Consider the following 21,205-nt stretch of genomic DNA (forward strand, 5'->3'; position numbering starts at 1 on the left):
CTGTCCCCTGCCTCACGTGCTGCCGGTGCCCTGCCGGCGTCTCTGGCTGCCACAGCTACTGGACCCCTCCACTCAGTGGAGAGGTGTCCTCGTCCGTGACAGACGCGCACATCCAAGCACACCAAAAAACGGATTATTGCAAACGTGTCGACTGAAATACGGTATTTCTATCTTCTTCATCTTCTCATAACACAAACCCCAAAAGGACGTTACAAAAGCAGAGATTCGCGGTGGTTTGATTCTCAGCACCGCCCCTCCCTTGACAAATGGATGCTTCCGTCCCGCCCCTTTGATGGACTTTTCGGCTGCTAGGCTTTAGTTCTTAGAGAAGCTGAGGGAACGGCCGGGGTGGCAGGAGAGCAGGAGAGTTGAGATTCCCGAGGGTCGCCGGGGACACTGGGACACGCAGGCTGCGCATTCATCCTTTGCCTGCTGCAGGGCCGGACCCTGCCTGCCTGTCAGAGATGTCCCACCAAAGGACCGTCCTCCTGCTGCTGCTCTGGGCAGGGGTGCTGCGGGGCCAGGAGCAAAGAGGTAAGAGTGGACAGGAGCAGATGAGATGGGTGCCTGCCTACCCAACCTATTTTTTGTGGGAAATAACGAAGTTTCTCCAACTTTGCATACAATTTATTGATTTTTGTTGTTGTATAATCAGACGGAAACATTTAATCAAGGTGTGCGGTCCAGGTGTGGATCACCAGTGAATGACCTGTCCATGCACAAGGGATGCGCCAGGCAGTTGCCCCGTGCAGGGCAATGTAGCATGTCTCCACGGCCGTTTTCTTTTTAAACTTTTCCGTTTGAAGATGCTATAGATGTATTCGAGGCATGTTATAAAGCCGTTCTTTCTGTGCAATTTTGAATCCGCACAGTTCTCTAAGGGGCTGTCCTTGCGCAGTCCGGGACTGTAAATGCTCTGGTTGCAGTTGTCCAAAGTGCAGCAGGTACAGCGGCACCAGGCCCAGCAGTGTGAGGGCCCCCTCTACCGCTGCTAAAGCTAAAAGCTGTGTTTTACTCCCATGCCAGATGGTGGGGGAGGGAGGCAATTCTTTGCTTGCATTAGGGCGCATGACACCCTTACTACTCCCCTGCAAATGCCCATGGTCTGACGTGAAATTGGCAATTATATTGTGGATCCGTGAATGGTAGAGATATTTTAAGCACTTTACATCTTCTGAAGAGGGACTATACAGAGCTCTGCCTAGGATCACACCGTGCGTCCAAGTAGGGGAGTCTTGATTAAAACTCATGTCCATTAATTCAACAGTCAGCGTCCTGCAAGTGCTCACCTAACTTTTTTAAGGCAAAAAACATCGGATTGCGTATCATATACCTGTCGGCTACAAGGATTCCCATTGCAATTGTATTGGACGTAGAAGCCGGTCACGCCTTTTCTCCCGTTATAACTGTCTTTTCTATTTGCCCCCATGTGGGAGATAAAGCAAGGGATCCATTTGCTCAGGTTCACACATGGGGTAAAGCGTGTAATCCAGGGCTGCATTCCAGGCCGCCGGGTTCCACAGTCCGGATTTAGCCACTGAATCGCATCTGTGACCCCTCTGCTGCCGGGTGACTCCAGCGGACAAGGGTCCGCTTTGTTGAACGTGTTGCAGATGTTTCTGTGCTGAACAGGGACCACCGCTGCCGGTACATTGTGGTGCAGATGCGCCCCTTCCAACCCCCCTCCATTCCGTTTTCTACGCGTGAAGGGGCCCCAGCTGGTGTGCTGAGGAATGGGATGTGTTCGCAGGAATCCGCTACAACTCCACAGGATGCACGCAGCCCCGCATAATTTCGTCTCCTGTGTACTGGCTTTTTTTTTTGTAACCCGCGTGCGGCCATGTAACGTTCAGCAATTTTCACAGATGTTGAGTGGCAGTTTAGCTGACAGGATTGAGTTTTTCCGAATTGTTGTCTAAGTTCTATTATCGCAGTGTACCAAAAAGGGCTCCTCGGAGCTTTTGTGTTGCGGTGAGGGGGCGCTTTTATATAGTATACTGTAGCAGCTGCCTCGAGGCGCACTTTGCTGCGCGGAGAAGCTCTCTTGGGGCTTGTCCCGAGTAGCGCGCCCCGGGCACGGCCCATGAAGAGAGCCGTCGAGGTATTCCCCGAGAGTTTTGGTATTAGCTGCCTGCGTGTGATGAGGCGGGAAAGTTATCCACGTTGTAGAGCGCAGCAGGACCTGAGTTTCTCTCTCGCAGTGAACGCGCCAGGAGGGGCGGATGATGCGGGCCACCACACATGGTTATCAAAGCGGAATAGCTGGAATTCTCCGGCCCTGCGTGCGGGATTCAATGCGCTTTGGAAGATAAAAGAAGCGTGCGACGGGTTGGTTTTGGAAATTCTGAGCCCCAATACACTTGGACAAAAAACATAACTCAAGAGCTATTATTACAAAGAACGTTGATCACTAAATGAACGTTTTGCCGAGAAAAGTTAGAAAAGACACCTTAAAGGGGCCATCTGATGAATGATGTCACCATACATTTCTTAATACCCCAGCTGACGTCATCAAACATAGCAACATTCTGAGATGGTTTTTGGTGGTGAATGTTTTTGATTTTGGGTTGAGTAAAGCGAACTGTGTTTGTTACTTAATTGGACGCCCATAAATCCGCAGACTGGCGAGTTAAGTTTTAGTAGGAAGCTTGTGGTGCATGCTGGGAAGTTAGGCACGTGAAATGCCAAACAGGTCTCCTGGTTCAGAGACGTTTGCTATCCCAGCAGGTTACTCCTTAATTCCAGGCTCCTCTTCTCTTACATAAGGTAGTCGGTGCAGCATCATACTACGGCCACTGAAATTATGAGGCAACAAAGGACCAAATTATACGACAGGGTTAAAGCAATTATGAGCAAGAAGCAGCACATTATGTGGAATTATGTGGCACAGTCTTTGGCAGGGCGCTCTAGTCAGGAATCCCATTGGTATGCAAAATGCAAAGCTTTTTATCAGAAGGAAATGTATGCACATTCACTTGATCCATCCTCTTGAAGAATGTATTAACCAAAGCATGCTGATTTAGACCTAATGGAGACATTAAGCACCATTCTATTAGTACTCTTTGAGTGAAGTAGTGTGTGTAAAACACAATGTTGCACTCAGCTGAAATAATAATTGTTATGGTACACACTTACTGTTACAAAAGGTGTACCTCTTGAGATCTGCATAAACTATTTGTTTCACAGCTATTATGAAAGAGCCTGGCAGAAATATTGTATATTTCATATTTTAATGTAGTTATTATCTCACTGGCAGGCACTGTAATCTTCATGATATCAAACTTTACAATGAAAAAATAAAATGTTTAGGATTTTCTGTACTCTGGGTGCCCTTTTGAAATAACGGTTGCTTTGAAAACTGTATTTGTTGGATCACATGAATTTGCACGGAAAATGAAGCAACATAGTTTCACAGCAAATAAGCAATTATTATTTCCATCGTGTTTGAATCCATTTTTTTATAGATCAGGATGCTTTTTTCATTTAATATAGACAAAAGCTATCTCCAAGTCCATCAAGTGGGGACCTAACACCTATATTGCCCTACTGACCTATGTGAACATCATAGAAAGGTGTGTAGCCTTTGTGAAGTGTCCATCACTGGGCTGCATCGTGTGTGGTGCTTTTTCTAGTAACTTTTGAACAGTTTGAGATAAAAGCAATTTTAGTAGTTGCAATCTGCAAACTATGCAGCCAACAAATTATACAACAGAGGTTGGAATACATGTCAAATTCAACATACATTCTCAATGACAGTGCAGCACAATCATATTTTAACAGTGGACCTTATTATGCTGTACTCTGTTCCACTGGAATGATGCTGCACGGGAGGAACAAATTATGTGGCAGGGTTAACTAAATTATGTGGCAGAAAACAACAAAATATGTGGTGCAGTGCACCACATTTCGTGGCAGAATTCCTTCACTTTTTTGTCATTGCTACGGTTTTAAAGGTTTCTTGGCAAAGGTTGTATCACACTGGTATCAATTTAATACCTCAGCAAAAGAAAACTGGTCTGTCACTTCATGGTAAACAGCCTGTGTGGCAACGGACGTGGCAGCACTTTTAGTAACTTTTGATCTGTTTGACCTAGAATTTAGATTTCTTTAATTCCGCAAATTGTGCAGCATATTGTGGATTACATGGCAAATGCAGCAAATCCATAATTTGGTGAAAAACACTGAGAATGTACTAATCTACAATTCATTCACAATCCCATCAAAACAGCCGTAGAAAGCAGCACAAATTCATAAACATGATACCCATGGGAAAGGTATACCCTTCATCTGCAAAGCTTGCTTTTTGACCAGTGTTTATACCAGCATAATAGAAATTTACCCGGGCCTAATAATCACTGAGTCTTGTATTCATTTTCAAACTTGATTCCGTTCAGAAGCAGTATCCTCAATAGTATGGGTGCATCAAAGGGCTAAATGTGATGTATAAACAATTGGTTAATTTCGTGTTTAATCTACAAGGTTATTCCTTTTATAGTCTGAATGTCCACAAAATCTGTTAGTCACTGAAGCCCCTGCAGATAGTCATAATCATTAGCCCAGGTGCAGCGGTGCAATTGGTGTAACGCATAATGAAGGGGCCCAGATGCAGAGTTTGATGAGTGGCCCCTGAGTATCCCATTTATCACAAATATTTATTGGCCTTGATCTGAAAGGGTTCCCCTTAATAGTTGGGCCACCACCTGCACCGTGAGGGCTTTAGGGCCCTGTGTTACGCCCCTGCCCTAATACTTTAGTTAGTATGCAAATTGCAAGCCAGCATAGGGGCCTTTCTGCACTTCTAGTGGGAAACTACTTTATTGGCATTAGGATGAGCCACAGGGCAGGAAGTTACAGAAAACGTCAGGTATCCCTGCTTTGACAAAGAATGCTTTCCTTCGTTTGTTCATTGCTGTTTGCGATGTAGTAATAAATGCGTGGGCAAATTGATATGCTGCCATGGTGGAACAGGAGAGGTTTGTTCCAAACAAGGTGAGTGAAAGAGAACCGAAGCAGTCCTCCCAGTTAGTCCTTTATTAGGTCGAAGCCTACCAGAAAATACTTTTTGAGGACATTCTGAAAGCTTCCATGGGAATGCATTCCACGCATTGCTTGCAATTGGCCTTGTGTTTTGTAACTCACAGTTGATTACTTTCTATTTTCTGACTGTATTTGTTTTAGGCTGTCCAGTCCGACCTGTGGGGCATAGCCTCTTTACCACCTCTACTTGTATTGTGCTCGCTTTCTGTAAACAGGCTTTTAAAGTTTGTTCCTATCTTGTCACATTTGCTGTGCATACAAAGACCGAGGTCAACTGTCAGGCTCTGCCTTCTGACGGAGCCCAGTGCTTACTTTTCCTTCTCTGACTTCAAAGTGAGAGGATTTATGTGACAGTCTTATTGTATGCTGTAGGTGGGAAAGGGAAGTTTCTCATAGCACACAACAAAATTTGAATGTCTGTAAATGAACTGTGCAAATATTTCAGAATATATCATAATTAGGAAAGCTCAATTGAAGCACGTTTTTTACTTCTGAAGTGTGGGGGAAACACATATTTTAACACAGTCAAAACAAATCAATACACTAAGTGATTCAATTTTCACACATTATTGTTTGTGTGCTGAATTGTTTTGTCAGTAAAACTGTGATATTTTTCGTCATAGTTCTCAATGAACCCTCGGCAGAAACTGTGATATTTTTCATCATATTTCTCAATGAACCCTCGGCAGAACTGACTGCCACTGTGCTAGCTGGACTGGTGCTATGGAAGGAGGTGGATATGTTATAGACATCTATCTCAGTTTTGAGATGGGACATTTGTAGGAAATTGCAGGCGTATGACATAGACGTAGTCTATTTTTCTCACACTTTTCTTCTGCTGAAAGTTACACATGTCCCCACTCTCGGTGACGGAAGAAACCCTTTCAGCTGACACCTACGTGGCCTGGCAGGGTTCCAGACTTGTTCACATTGTTAATCATCAGCTGGGTAAAGGCTTTTACCAGTGGCAGTGTCACGCTACTGGCAGAAGGAAATGTCCTATCAGTGCCAACCAGATGCCTGTCATTGCTTCACCTCACCGACCATTACTCCCACTGATAGTAGGTCTGCCCTTTCCTTTTCTTTGACTGACCTTTATTTGGACCTGTGGAAATCGCCAATATAAGTGCAGGTCAGGGCACTATGGATGCAAGGTCAGTTGGAGGTCGAGGTTAATTGAGCACGTAATGGCAGTGCACGCTTGACGCAACACCTGCAAGACTGTGCTTAGCTATGAATAGAAGCAAAGTTATTGTTCTGGCTGCCAGCTTACCCGCAGGGTCACCGGGACACATTCAAGCAGTGGCCTGCCATTGAAAATCCCGAAATCCTATTCTGTTTGTCAGCATGACCCAGAAGGAATGTGGTCCCCACCAACAGGCCGCTCTTAAACAGGAACCCCTGCAGTTAAAACAAGCATTGGCAAAGTCAGTAGGTTTGACATTTGCTGGCCTGTGGAATAGGCGTGCGTGCACCTTACATGCTTCAAACCAATTATATACTGAGTTGGAGATAAAAGCATCTGAAACGTGAATGATACATACAAAAATATCTGTTTTATTTTTCGAGCTGCACTTTTTGGGGGATATTTTTATCAGCACTTGATCCCCAGGGCTGCCATAGGGCTCGCAAACTGATGTCAGATATAAAAAAAATACCCCATACATTCCAATTGAAGGTGTAAAGACACTCCCAAACAGCCAAAAGAAAAACGGTGAGACTTAAATACACCTGTGGGGTGATGCAAGTTGCTAGTGACAATGTCTCAAGCCAGTGACAGAAGGTTCTGGAGCAAAAGAAGCCAATGGCAGAAGGAGGCTGAGCCAAAGCCTTTAACGTACTTTAAGGGTATATTGTCTCATTGAGGGGAGCTCTGGCACTGTTAAAACATCGTAATATAATTATTAATCTTGACCAGCAGAGCACATCCTTTTTCCTCCAGTTAGGCTCCAATCTTTATTTACGAGGTTTACAGTGTTTCTCCTGCTGGCCCCCAGGGCCACCGTGCACCCTTTCCTGCTGGCCCCCAGGGCCACTCACAACTAACCAGCTAGACCTCAGGGACACCCTGTATCAACACCTGCTGGTCCCAAGGGCCGCCGTGCACCCACACCTGCTGGCCCAAAGAGCCACATTTTGCCCACACCTGCTGGCCGCTACGGCCACCATACACCCACACTTGCTGTCTCCCAGTGCTACCGTGCACCCACACCTGTGCCCTCCAGGGCCACCCTACACCCACACCTGCTGGCACCCAGGGCCACCCTACACATCCACACCTGCTGGCTCCCAGGGACACCCTACGCCCACACCTGCTGGCCCCCAGGGCTACCGTGCACCCACACCTGCTGCCCTCCAGGGCCACCGTGCACTCACATTTGCTGCCCTCCAGGGCAATCCTACACCCACACCTGCTGGCCCCCAGGGACGCCCTACACCCACACCTGCTGGCCCCCAGGGCTACCGTGCACCCACACCTGCTGGCCCCAAGGGACACCCTACACCCACACCTGCTGGCCCCCAGGGACACCCTACACCCACACCTGCTGGCCCCCAGGGACACCCTACACCCACACCTGCTGGCCCCCAGGGCTACCGTGCACCCACACCTGCTGGCCCCCAGGGACACCCTACACCCACACCTGCTGGCCCCCAGGGACACCCTACACCCACACCTGCTGGCCCCCAGGGCTACCGTGCACCCACACCTGCTGGCCCCCAGGGACACCCTACACCCACACCTGGTGGCCCCCAGGGCTACCGTGCACCCTTACCTGCTGCCCTCCAGGGACACCCTACACCCACACCTGCTGGCCCCCAGGGCTACCGTGCACCCACACCTGCTGCCCTCCAGGGACACCCTACACCCACACCTGCTGGCCCCCAGGGCTACCGTGCACCCACACCTGCTGCCCTCCAGGGACACCCTACACCCACACCTGCTGGCCCCCAGGGCTACCGTGCACCCACACCTGCTGGCACCCAGGGCCACCCGGCACCCACACCTGCTAGCCCCCAGGGCCACCCTACACCCACACCTGCTGGCCCCCAGGGACACCCTACACCCACACCTGCTACCTTCCAGGGCCCCCCTACACCCACACCTGCTGGCCCCCAAGGACACCCTACACCCACACCTGCTGGCCCCTATATTATAGCATGAGAGCGGGGTCCTGAAAAAGTGTAGGGCCTGGGCAATGATGCCCGCTCCGTTCTGATGGCCCTGACTCCGGGGACAGGAGGGATAGAGTGTCAATTTACCTTCTGCCACTGTCCACCTCGGAAGATGCAGATGTTTGTCACACTCCACAATGTTTTGACTGCGAGAATTGATTCAGCAACCTTACCCAGCTGAAATTCACTGAAATAGTTTTATTTTCAGTTATTCCTCCCTAACTTGAAACGTTGTCGCAGGTTACAAGATGTTACTAGTGTGTGACAGCACCAGCAGGGATGGTTAAGCGGGGACCTGCAGTGTTTGAGTGCTATTTTACTTGCCATGTGACAATCTGATTAAATGTACTTTTGCGCTGTGAATTAGCTGAAGCCACACACAACAGGTGATTTTTAGCCACAAGACCCTATTATGTATTTATATAACATAAAAAAATTCCCAGGACAGTGAAAAGCTTTGCTCCACGTTGATATGCCCTGGCTATGTTTAGATTGGGTGGGGGGAATTGTTCGGCCTTGATCCGTTTCTGTAGACTCCAATGTGATTTGTGTACAGATTTATACGGCTAATCTATTCAAAGGAGGCAGGTTTTATATGTGTGATGGCAGGCAGTTTGAAGAATGATTTGGATTTGAACAGGGGGTAAGTCCAGATATTTTGGGTATTGTGGGTTTACATCTAATTTGGGTTGGTAATTTGCTGTTCAGGTTTTAGTTGTGGCTTTGCAGCACAACTGTGTGCTGACCTAGTGTTACCAATGCATTAAAGTATACATCAAATGGACTTTTGCTCCCTCAGAAAAGTATGACTCTTTCACCTCATGCTAACGCTGTCTGGTGGGTCAGTCTGATTTTCGTGGAGTGCATGCATTGCAGTGCATGAAAGACTATTTTGCATCCCAAAAGTACTCTGAATTATTGCTAGTGAAATTATTTTTCTCACAGATGCATTGTGTATAGACAATAAGTATTGTCTGTTTTGTTTTTCACAGGAGTGGACTTTTTAAAACTTTAGTTAGTACGCAAAATGCAAGCCAGCATAGGGTAAGGGCCTTACTGCACTGCTAGTGGGAAACTATGGCGTTGGCTTTAGCATGAGCCCCTGGGCAGGAAGTTACAGAAAGCTTCAGGTATCCTTGCTTTGACAAAGAATGCTTTCCTTGGTTTGTTCATTGGTGTTTCAATGTAGTAATAACTGAGAGGGCAAATTGATACGTTGCCATGTTGGAACAAGAGTGGATTGTTCCAAACAAGGTGTTTGAATGAGAAACGAAGCAGTTCTCCCAGTTAGTCCTTTTTAGGTCTGGGCCTAGCGTACACTGCGCAGCCAGAGTCCTTTTCTCGAGGGTTTTGAAAATGGACCTGGAAATTCCACGTAGCTCGTGCGTGTTATTTCCTAGGACCATTTTCATTGGCCTTTGTGTGCGTGTATTTTTTAAACAGAACACGCAATAGGCCATGGGCGGTCGCGTAGCTCCACCCATGGCCTATTGGTGTCTGTTACGCGCACCAAAGGCCATATGTCTTTAATTATCGCGGCCAGACACGGCTGCGATAATTGAAGACATATGCTCGCAGTGGCGCGCGTTCGCACCACTGGTAAACTTCTTTTTTTGGGGGGGACTCGTTTGGTGCATGTAACGCAGCAGGGGATGCTGTCAATGCCACTTTGTTCATAAATGACTGATTTTCGGATCATTATTGCTAAGTGCATTTTTTCACTGCCTGCTGGAAGCTGGAACCTGTGGCTACATTTGCAGTCTGTGGAAACTTCCAAGAGTTCCAGACAGACGAATAATCAAATTGTTCGCATAGTTTTTATGTACGCACAGACCCACAGGCACACAGACGGTGTAAGATGTTCTGACGGGCTTCTGAGGCAAGGCTGGCAGGGCATGGAGCGCGCCCCCGGCAGCAACACCACCATTACCGGCGGTACAGGAAGCCATGTCAGCGCGTACTAGGGTGGACGTCAGTCTAAAGATTCCCTGAATAAACCGCTATTTGAGACTGAATACCAGTGCCCGTTATTTGAGTCTTTGACAGGCGTCTTTTGTCCAGTAATTACGGTAATTATGGCAAGCAGGGCTAGAGCTGTAGAACCAAAGTGCTTACAGCCAATCAGCTATGCGAGAACATATCTATTTGTGCAGGGGGAAAGTGCAGTTGCTGAGGATTGGGTTGGAAAAAATCATTTTTCACTGGATTGGTTGGGGAAGCTCTTTAAACTGCTTATTGGTTGGGGGCGTCAGCAATGAGAGAGTAGACTAAGATTGGCCGTGAACATAGTTGTTGAAATGTTTAACTGTGAAAACATCAAAAGAACACTACAACACTATTGGTTGGGGAACGTTTGTTAGTTGTCCATTGGTTGCGAGCCTCAGTGATTGTATATACCCCAGTCACAGACCTTACTTTTAGCGGCTGACATCCCACTATTCCTTCCTGTCAGAACAGTTTGATTACTCTTGTTGAGTGTCGGAATCTTTGGGGAAGTCTGCAGGTCCGAGTTTAGAATCCGAGACACTCCGACTTTGGGACAGGTTCTAGACTCGACGTCAGCTCAACATCCTGTGATTTTGAGAAAACTGTGTACTCTCCGTGTCCTTGTGTAATGTAACTTCGCTGCTCATGTAAAGTATTCCAGTACCAAATTCTTCGCATAGTTTTCATGTACGCACAGAGCCACAGGCACACAGACGGTGTAAGATGTTTGACGTGCCTGCATATACAAAGACGCGACACAGAGCAGTGCCTGCAATTCTATGCAGGCGCGTAAAACATCTTACACCATTTGTGTGTCTGTGGCTCTGTGCGTACATGAAAACTATGCGAAGAATTTGATTATTCGTCTGTCTGGAACTCTTGGAAGTTTCCACAGACTGCAAATGTAGCCACAGGTTCCAGCTTCCAGCAGGCAGTGAAGAAATGCACTTAGCAATAATGATTAAAAAATCAGTCATTTAGGAACTAAGTGTCGTTGACAGCATCCCCTGCTGCGAATCGCACAATTTATTAGGTGCGTGCCGGGAGATGCCGCACAAGCTGTGGCCCAGGGAGAGACAATTTGTCTTCAGGGGTATCCTTTTTGTTTGTGTTTTTATCATCGAGTTCATTAACACAATTAATAACTGATCACCGTGAGTGCTGGGATAGGAGGGGATATTTATATTAACATACATAAGAAACACGCTCACACCTTTCCTCTTGCACGTGGTTCTCACACTTCCCCTTTCACGTGCTGTCCACTACTCACTGTTGCTGAGTCAGTAATATCACTTACAAAACATGCGTCTTGTGTCCCCAAATTCCTGATAAGGGGGTTCGACATTGAACGTTTCGAACTTTAAAACAAGTTTGCAATCTAACATAAACTCACACGTGCCCCCAGCTGACAGCAGCGCTTTGCACGAGGTTGTAGCGCCTTTCTAGATATAAAAGGCTCTGTATTTCATAGCGCCGACTATGGTACCCCGCCCCCTACAGCGCCTTGTGAGTCGTGGACCGGTAACAGGACGCTGTGGTTGTGTCCGCCTGCATGCTCTGGGTTTAGATGTCTGACAGAATGTTAGGATTGCGGGTGTCGAATACTGTGATTACGGATGTCAGCAGAATTTTACAATTGTGGGTGTTTGACATAACTGTGTGTTTGCGCGTGTCTGACAAAAGTTGTGTTTGTTGGTTTCTGACGCAATGTTGTGAAGGCGGTGTCTGCCACACTGTTGTGGCTGCGGGTGTCTGCCACACTGTTGTGGCTGCATGTGTCTGCCTGAATGTTGTGATTGCGGTGTCTGCCGCACTGTTGTGGCTGCGGGTGTCTGCCAGATTGTTGTGATTGAGGTGTCTGCCGGAATGTTGTGGCTGAAGCTGTCTGCCTTAATGTTGTGATTGCAGTGTCAGCCACACTGTTGTGACTGCGGGTGTCTGCCAAAATATTGTGATTGCGGTGTCTGCCACACTGTTGTGATTGCGGTCTCTGCCAGAATGTTGTGATTGGGTGTCTGCCACACTGTTGTGGCTGCAGGTGTGTGACACACTGTTGTGACTGCAGGTGTCTGCCACACTGTTGTGGCCTCGGGTGTCTGCCACACTGTTGCAGCTGCATGTGTCTGCCTCAATGTTGTGATTGCGGTGTCTGCCGCACTGTTGTGTCTGCGAGTATCTGCCAGAATGTTGTGATTGAGGTGTCTGCCAGAATGTTGTGGCTGAAGCTGTCCGCCTGAATGTTGTGATTGCAGTGTCAGCCACACTGTTGTGACTGCGGGTGTCTGCCAAAATATTGTGATTGCGCTGTCTGCCACACTGTTGTGACTGCGGGTGTCTGCCACACTGTTGTGACTGCAAGTATCTGCCTGAATGTTACAGTTGGGGTGCCTGGTACCACACTACCTTAGTGGGTTTGAGTTTGATAGGCGTGGGTGTGTTTGCCTGACATAATGTTATCATTGTGGGTATCTGACTGACAGGGGCTCGTTATCTGTGACGTACCACTGTGGGCTCTCCATAACGGGAACGCAATGTGTTTTCCAGGTGTGACGCATGCAATCTGAGGCCGGGTGTCTGACTTAGACATTGTGAGCTATGCATTCCTGCAGTAGTGTTACCGGGTGTCTGACAGGCTCTTTTGATGTGATGTCATGTGCCTGACTGTAGATTGCGGCTGTACAATGTCACATGATGTGGGTTACGGATGTCTGGCTGTAGATTGTGTTTTATCAAAGAGGGTGTACCGAGTTTGGAGTACATTGTGGGTGGGGGTAGCTCACAGTACACCGCCCCCTCCCTCCATACAAACTTAGCTACACAAATAACAATGTTTCTTCCTGCGCCACGCGTCACACCCACCCAGGTTTGTGTTTTCAGGAACAAAGGTGTGAATATTTTTAACACCTGTCTCTGTGCTGTTCACAGCCCTCCAATGTCTGTGGAGTCAGTAATATTTGGGTGAGAGCAGACACATACAACAGAAAGCCACAGTGTGTGTGTGTGTGATGTATGCATTCTGGTTGCCCTCCTGTACTTCCCTCTGTTGCTTTCTCGCCTGTGTGCTTCTCCCCCCCACGCCATGTTGCTGTCTTGCTTGTTGCTCCTCCATCCCAACGTTGCCCTCCGTGTATCTTCCCCTTGTCCTCCTCTGTTGCCCTTTGAATTTCCTCCTCACCCCTGTACTTCCCCGTTAGCTTCTTGCCGGTATGCTTCTCTCCCGCCCGCTCTACATTGGTCTCTTTCCCATTTCTTCTCCTTCACTCACGTGTGCCCCAGTGTTGCTCCAGGCCTCCCTTGTTGCTTCCGCTCTCCTGTGTTGCTTCCCCCAACTACTACTTAAAAACAAGCATTTGCAATACAATCTGTCTTGCATTTGTGCTATTTGCGTTGTAAATTATATTGCTTTGGACTTGTGTTTTTTGCTTGTAGTGGAGTGGATGTATGTTGTTTGCTATTTGTAGAAGTACTGTATACTGATGCATGGAGTACCAAGTTTGAGCTATTGGCATTGTAAATGACAAGGCCTTTTTTAATCATTTTTTTTAAAACCTGCAATCGGTGCATAAACACGCACTTTGAATGTAAAGTCCTTGCTTACGATGAGCAAGGCTGGCAGTAAAAGAGACTGCCAGCCTTGCTTCTCATAAGCATGGCCTATAAGTACAAAGTGCGTGTTTGCACACCGAAGCAAATTAATAAAAGGCATTGTGTTTCTGTCTCTCAGTGCACATCTCTGTCTCGGTGTGCGTGTCTCTATCTGCATGTATTTTTCTGTGTGTGCGTCTCTATCTCTGTGTGTGCGTCTCTATATGTGCATTTGTCAATGTAAGTACGTCTCTTCTCTGTGTGTGCATCTTTGTTTCTATGTGTGTCTCTGTCTGTATGTGCGTCTCTATATGTGTGTCAGTCTCTATGTGTGCGTGACTGTCTGTGCGTCTCTGTGTCTATGTTTCCATGTGCGTGTCTGTCTCTCATGCCACATCATTTCACTACACAAATACACTCCACACCACACAATTTCACGCCACACAATTTCACAACTAACAATTCCAATCCAACCCACATAATTACACTACACACCACATGCATACACTCTATAACACATGGCTAAAAGACATTGCCATTTACAATGCCATTAGCTCTAACTCAAATAAGTCAGAGACCTATTGCATTTCCAATGCTTGTTTAGGTTGAAGACTAGTAGAAAATACTTGTTGGGGACATTCTGAAAGCTTCCCCTGGAATGCATTCCGCCCATTGCTTACACTTGACTTTGCGTTTTGTAATTGACAGTTGATTACTTTCTACTTTCTGACTTCATTTGTTTTAGACTGTCTAGTCTCTTCGGTGGAGCATAGCCTCTTTACCACCTCTACTTGTAGTGATCCACATGTGCTCGCTTTCTGTAAACAGGCCTTTACATTTTGCTCCTATCTTGTCACATTTGCTCTGCATACAAAAACAAAGGTTAACTCTGAGGCTCACTCTTCTGAGGGAGCTCGGTGCATACTTTTCCTTCTCTGACTTCAAAGTGAGAGGATTGATGCGACTATCTTACTAGATACCGGGGGAGGGAAAGGAAAGTTTTTTTCCTAACACACTACAAAATTTTAATTTTCGTAAATGACCTGTGCAAATATTTCACAATATATCAGAATTTGGAAAGCACAAATGAAGCACTTTTTTGTATATCTGAAGTGTGGGGGAAACAAATATTTTAATACGGTCAACACATATCTATACACTAAGTGATGCCATTTTCACACATTATTGATTGTGTGGTGAATAGTTTCATCAGTAATACTGTGAGCAAATGTAATGGTCATTTCAATTGAAAATGAGTTGTCTGTAATGGCGGAGCGCTACCACACCATGGATACTCCACTTCACATCACTCCACTCTACACCACTCCACAACACTACACTACACTCTATGACATTTCACTTTACGACACTCGGCTCTAAAACACTCTGTGCCACTCCACGCTATGCAAATTCACTGTATGACACTTTACTTCACTCTACGCTACTGCACTACACTCTATATCACTGCACTCTACTCCACTCTACACCACATTACTCCACTCTACACCGCTCCACTCTTTAACACTCAGCTCTACTCCACTCTACTTTATGACACTATACTCCACTTTATGCCACTCCATTCTATGCTACTCTAAGCCACTCCACTGTATTACATTCTAAACCATTCACTTAAAGTCCCTCTACTCTTCTCTACACAACTCCAGTCTATGTCTCTACTTTACTATATGCCACTCCACTCTACACCACTTTATTACACTCACTCTACAACACGTTACTCCACTATACGCCACTCACCTCTGCGCTCTGCCCTGTCACTCTACTCTACAACACTTTACTTCACTCTATGCCCCATCTACACCCCTCCACTCTACCACCCTCCCCACCACTCTACGACACTCCACCCTACAACACTCTATGTCACTCTTTGCCCCTCCACTCTTCGCCCACCCAGTCTACGACACTCCATTTTATTCCACTCTACAGAATTTTCTCTATGCCACTATATGGCACTTTACCCCACTCTACCTCTCTCCACTCTATGACACTCCACTCTACCACACTCCACTCTACCATACTCCACTCTGACATTTCACTCTTCAGCACTCTACTCCACTCTAAGACAGTGTACTCCACTCTAGGTCACTCTACTTTACAAAACTTCCTCCACACCACTATACTCCACTCTACGCTAGTCCACTCCACTTCACTCCTCAACATACTATTCCACCCTACTCCACTATACAACACTCCACTATATGCCACTTTATGCCATTCAATACTATGACACTCTATGCCACTCTACTCTACGAGACTCTACTCCACCATATGTCCTTCCACTCTGTGAACCACCACTCTACTCTACACCACACTACTCAACTACACTCCACACCACTCTACTCCACAAAACTCCACTCCATGACACTGCTCCCTACACTCCACTCTACAACTCAATCCACTTTACGACACTCTGCTTCATGCCACTCTACGCCACTAACTTTTAGCTATGCTGAAGAGCAACCACATTGATGTACAACATGGCGACATATGATATGAGAGGCCAGAGCATTTGAATCCTTGCATCAGCCCGGCAGCAATGGCAATAAAAAGAGAGAATGTTGGCAAGAGTGCTCAATGACATCAACACTTGTTGCTGACCTCTATCTTCACCTGGAGGTCATAGGTTTGAATCCTGCTGTGCTAAGCCTTCTGCCTTGCCTAGGCTTGTAAATAAAGTATCATAACAGTGAGCAGTAGCAAAACGTGTTACTTAAGTGAAGCATGGAGTACTATATGAAAACAAAGTTATTACCATGAAGGTTGTAAACATGTTCGACAATAAGTGGGCAGGCAGTTACCTTGGAACCACCATCCCAATAACAGGGAACCCAGTGCTGAGCCAAGGAACACCATGGCCCGAAACTTAATCCCTGCATGGGGCTTGGAGAGGAACAGCAGTACACTGTTTGTTACGGCAGTCTGATTGTGCTAGAAATTGATGCCCCTAGACACCTATACATCTCCTGGTAACTAATTTTTTTCTAATCTGTTTTTACCACCCCCCCCCCTCCATTTCTTTAAATTCTATTGCTGTAGATTATGTGTTCTAACATACAAAGAGGTGATGGGATGATGCTTGCAATAAATCTAACCATCGGCAACCACTCAGTAGGATTTCAACCCATCATTCTTTTGCCCACTATGCCACCTCAGATTAGACTGAGCTATATGCAAATCAGTCTTGACCCTCCTCCAATAGGAACAGTCCAGCCCGAGCTGTCAAATCTGGTCCTCTCTGAACCAGAACACAAGCAACTCAAGACTTGTTTCACCCTTATTGGGGCTTTTCTATCGGGTGTGTCTTGGTTCCAGTGGAACAGTGAGCAAGGGACTCACATCTGGGCATACCATTGGCCACTTATGCCATTCCATCAAACACACAAAAGGTGAAAGGAGGATGCTTGCAGTAAGTCTAACCATGAGCAATCACTTGGGGTAGCATTCCAACCTATAGTTCTTTTGCCCACCATGCCGCCACAGATTAGACCTAGCAAAACGCAAGTCATTTTCGGCCCCGCTCCAATAGAATCAGTCCAGCCCAAGCTGCCAAGTAGGTAGGTAATCTGTGAACGACCAGTTTCGCCCTGAATGGGAAACTACAAGTTTAAGAATTGGTAAAGACGCAACATCTATTTTTTTTAAATAAAGGAAAGTATCCAATGGAAAAGTTAACCCTAGCACTGTAGAACGCTATTTTTCCGGACAAAAATGCCATCACACACCTTGTGATAGAGCTAATGGATGAAGTGGGCTGACCCGTTGCCCAATGCTGTTGTGGGTGAAAGCAAAATGTGAGTTACGCTTGGATAGACTAATGAACGAAGAGAACTGACTAAAAGCACCTCGAAGTGTGTCTATGTATATATTTTGTTAATGTTTTTTTTATTATTATATTCGGCTGGCGAGAAAAATAAGCAGTCTCTATGCCAGACCATATCACATTTTTTTATGTGCATAATGTGCGTAGAGAAGAGCGCCACGTGACCTGTTGCATGTGAGTGCAAATCTGAGAATACATAACAGGAGTAGGTCTGTTTTTCATTTCTGTAATTATATGCCGATGGACGCAATTTAAAGAGGCTACAAATTTAAAAGGGCAAAGATAGTTTCTACATTTTACCCTGTTTGAACAGTGCGTGGGTTCCTGTTTGCATATCACGGGAGGCCGTCGGACAATGGCGCCTCAGAAGTTAGCTTGAGTTAGGGCGATCAGCAGTGCTATTCTCTCTGCTCTGCGGGGGTGGAAGGGGGATACACATTCCTTCATATTCCCGGCCTCCCCTGCGGTTTAATTACTGCTGCTGTCAAAGTTCACGGCCTGCCTGACGTAATTTCTACATTTCCATAACCATTGCCACATTCGAGATTCTGTACGCGTCCTTAAATACTGGACGGTGGTGGGATGCTTTAGCTTCAGCTTTACTCAGATGATAACGTATTCAGAAGAAGCACTAAATGCACTTTTTAAAATGCTATGTTCTTGATTAATAACGTATGTATCCCTTGCGATTCTATCGTCGTGCTGGGCCCCCTCCCCATAATTCCCTCAAACCCTCTGCCCGTGAGGTTCTTTGAGTGAGCTCTGTAATACCCAATGTTGGTGGGTGATTATTGGTTTTAGTCTTGTGTTGTCAAACAGTTCTACGTTGTTTGCAGTGGTATTTATCAGTAGGAGGCAAGCATTGTCAGTTGGTAAGAAATGTGTGAATTCATGCAATACATTTGGTGAGGTAATAGGATAGAGAAGTTCACAGTATAGGCAGTATACAGTCATAGAATGTGTGGTTTAAGCCATATTAGAACATTGGAATGTTGGGATCTCGATTGAAGACAACTGAGTGCTCTGGGCTCCTAATGGCTGGTAGAAGCTCAGAGCTCCAACATTCCAATGTATGTTCACAGCTGTTGCTGTGAACAAAAGGCCTTACAAAGTAAGAGGGGGTCTTCGTGAGGACTTTTTTTTTTTTTACAAATTAGAACATTCTGCCTTCTAGAGAGCTCTCCGTAGCGGGGTCTACTGGCCAATAAACGTACGCTCCCTTGTTAAAGGCCAGGGCCGAAAGTGGGCCTTTAATGGCCGGTAGAGCCTGCTACTGTGGGCTCTAAGGCTATAGGATATCACATAAGCCAAGGGATGAGAGCTGAGCAATTAATTGGTGATAGAGGGTAGGTCACAGATGAGAAGATGGGCAAGGAGAGCTGAATTATAGAATATAAACCAAAGGTGATTTATGATTTGTTGCAGGGATTTAGGGCTGTGTAGTAGAAAGAGCCTTGTCAAGATTGCTTGGAATATCATGCACAGATAAGGTTGGTCCTCTTCAGATGTCTGCAGATAGATGTCACATTAAACAAAGGTATGATTGTGAGAATTTTTCCAACCATCTTACTCCATCATGATCAAGGGAAATAGTTTTCTTGCTATATCACAATGACACTGTGTTAATGGGTGCATGTTAGTTCGGAAGACCGGAGCTTATACTGTGAACCACCACACAGAGACAACCTTTGGCACACTGAACATTTATAGGTGTTATTTTAGGAGGTTGAAATCCTTCCCCAATGGAGTACCCCTCCGTTAGGATAACACTAAGAGCCTTACCTCCAAACCATCTACCCACTCCTATGTGGACAGAGAGCAAAATCCCCCAGCGCAGTTTCTGCTCCGGATCCATCAAAAACACTCGTTGATGTCTGCACAAAGCACTCAGAGGCCAAATAACTGACAAATGCTGCTCTATGCAAATACCTTCTAACATGACATACACCCTCATAAGAAGTTAATTTTAGAGATGTTGCCACAAATTTAAATGTTGTTACTATTATGTAAAAATAAGTTGATTCTGTGAAATATAGTTTAGAGTAAAAATGCCATTGGCAATCCCACAAAGACATTATAGTGCTATCATGTTTAACTCAGTGTTTAGGGCTGTACATGTTCACCAGTCCTTGGGAAAGTTAAGGTCTAACCAGTGAGTGCCAGCTAGAATCAATCAATTAATCAATCAATTAACTTGTAAAGCGCACTACTTATCCGTGAGGGTCTCAAGGCACTGAGGGGGGGGAGGGTGGTTTGAAAAGTTTGTAACACAACAGTGTGCCGGGTGAATTTGTCATCTTGTGTAGTAAATATGGTTCCTGCATTTATACATTTTTAAAAATAATTTCTTTTGCGGTTGTCGATATGCATATTGCTTTCTCTTTATTGCTAATGAGTTACATGATTTTTTGATTGTTAAAAAAATTGTATATGACAGCTAGTAGAGGTCAACATTATTTCACTAATAAATGACCAGCCATAGTTCCTAGTCTGTTGGGCTATAGCGCATGAAGTATTTAGATACAGTAAAACAAAAAACTAACCTGACAAGATCTGCAACTTTTTTTAACGTTATTAGGAACTCGTGCTCCTTTTTTTGTCTAAACTACCTAGTTTTATCAATATGCACAGTTATTGGCCTGGTGGTCTTGTCTGATAGTTAAAAGAAATACAAAAGAAAAAAAATATTTTCGAAAATTGAATACATAGATGAAAACGACATGTTCTCTTCCTATATGTAATTTAAAATGGCTACCACGGAGCCTCAGTTGTGGTTATTTCCCCTCGTCCCCATAAGTCCAGAAGATGGAAGCCTCGTGCTGCAGAGGCCTTGCTTCCACGTGGGCTGAGCCCGAGCGAGTGTAGCAGCAGCTGTCCAGCTGTACAGGCTTAATTAGTGACTGCGTGTTACGTTTATCACCTGTGATTTCCTGTGCAATTAGGCTCACGCCCTGTGTGACTAATGGCGCGCGCAGCGCTTGCCTGATAACAAAGTGCTCGCATGCCCAAAAGCAGCGCAAGGAAAAGGAATGTTAGCACATTTTAACCGGAGTTTAATTTCCATAATCCAGCGGATCTCTTTGTGTATATTGGAACTTCTGTTTGGCTAGTGTAACATATCATATCACAGGTCATATCAGGTACCTGGTGTTTTTAAGACAGAGCCAGTGGAATTATGAGATGCTGCGGCTTTGGAGGTTTCCGCATAATTTGTGCCACAGTAATCACATATTCGACCCTCTTCTGGATACTTTACAGAGTTTAACAAAAACTGTTATTTCTTGATCAAACGGATCAAAAGTTATTTAAAACAGTACAACACGTGTTGCCAACCAGTGATAGAAATGTTGTTGCCTAGAAGCAGGTGACCTTTCAGTCGCCGATTGGTGTATTTAGGTGTTAAACTGATATTAATGAAGTTTATCTTATGCCCATGCAGCGTTAACATGTGTAGAAATGGCAAAATATGGAATAGTGCTTTAAAATGTTCTGCGTTCACCACATAACTGACATTTTCTAGGCCCATAAATTGATAATCCCCTGCTGCATAACTTGGCCCTCTCCTGCCGCATAATTCCAGTGACC

General features: G+C 45.7%; 1 protein-coding gene across 1 annotated transcript in view; it reads left to right on the forward strand.

The window, feature by feature from the left end:
- Nucleotides 1–324: 324 nt before the first annotated feature.
- Nucleotides 325–21,205, forward strand: part of LAMA1 (laminin subunit alpha 1) — a 533,346-nt gene continuing 512,465 nt past the window's right edge. Inside the window, exon 1 of the mRNA XM_086965467.1 lies at nt 325–534. Within this exon, the coding sequence (XP_086821593.1) occupies nt 465–534 (70 nt within the window). The 5' untranslated portion in view covers nt 325–464. The remainder of the gene's footprint in view (nt 535–21,205) is intronic.

Source organism: Lissotriton vulgaris, chromosome 4_1 (genome assembly GCF_964263255.1).
Source record: "Lissotriton vulgaris chromosome 4_1, aLisVul1.2, whole genome shotgun sequence".
Taxonomy (NCBI): Eukaryota; Metazoa; Chordata; class Amphibia; order Caudata; family Salamandridae; genus Lissotriton; species Lissotriton vulgaris.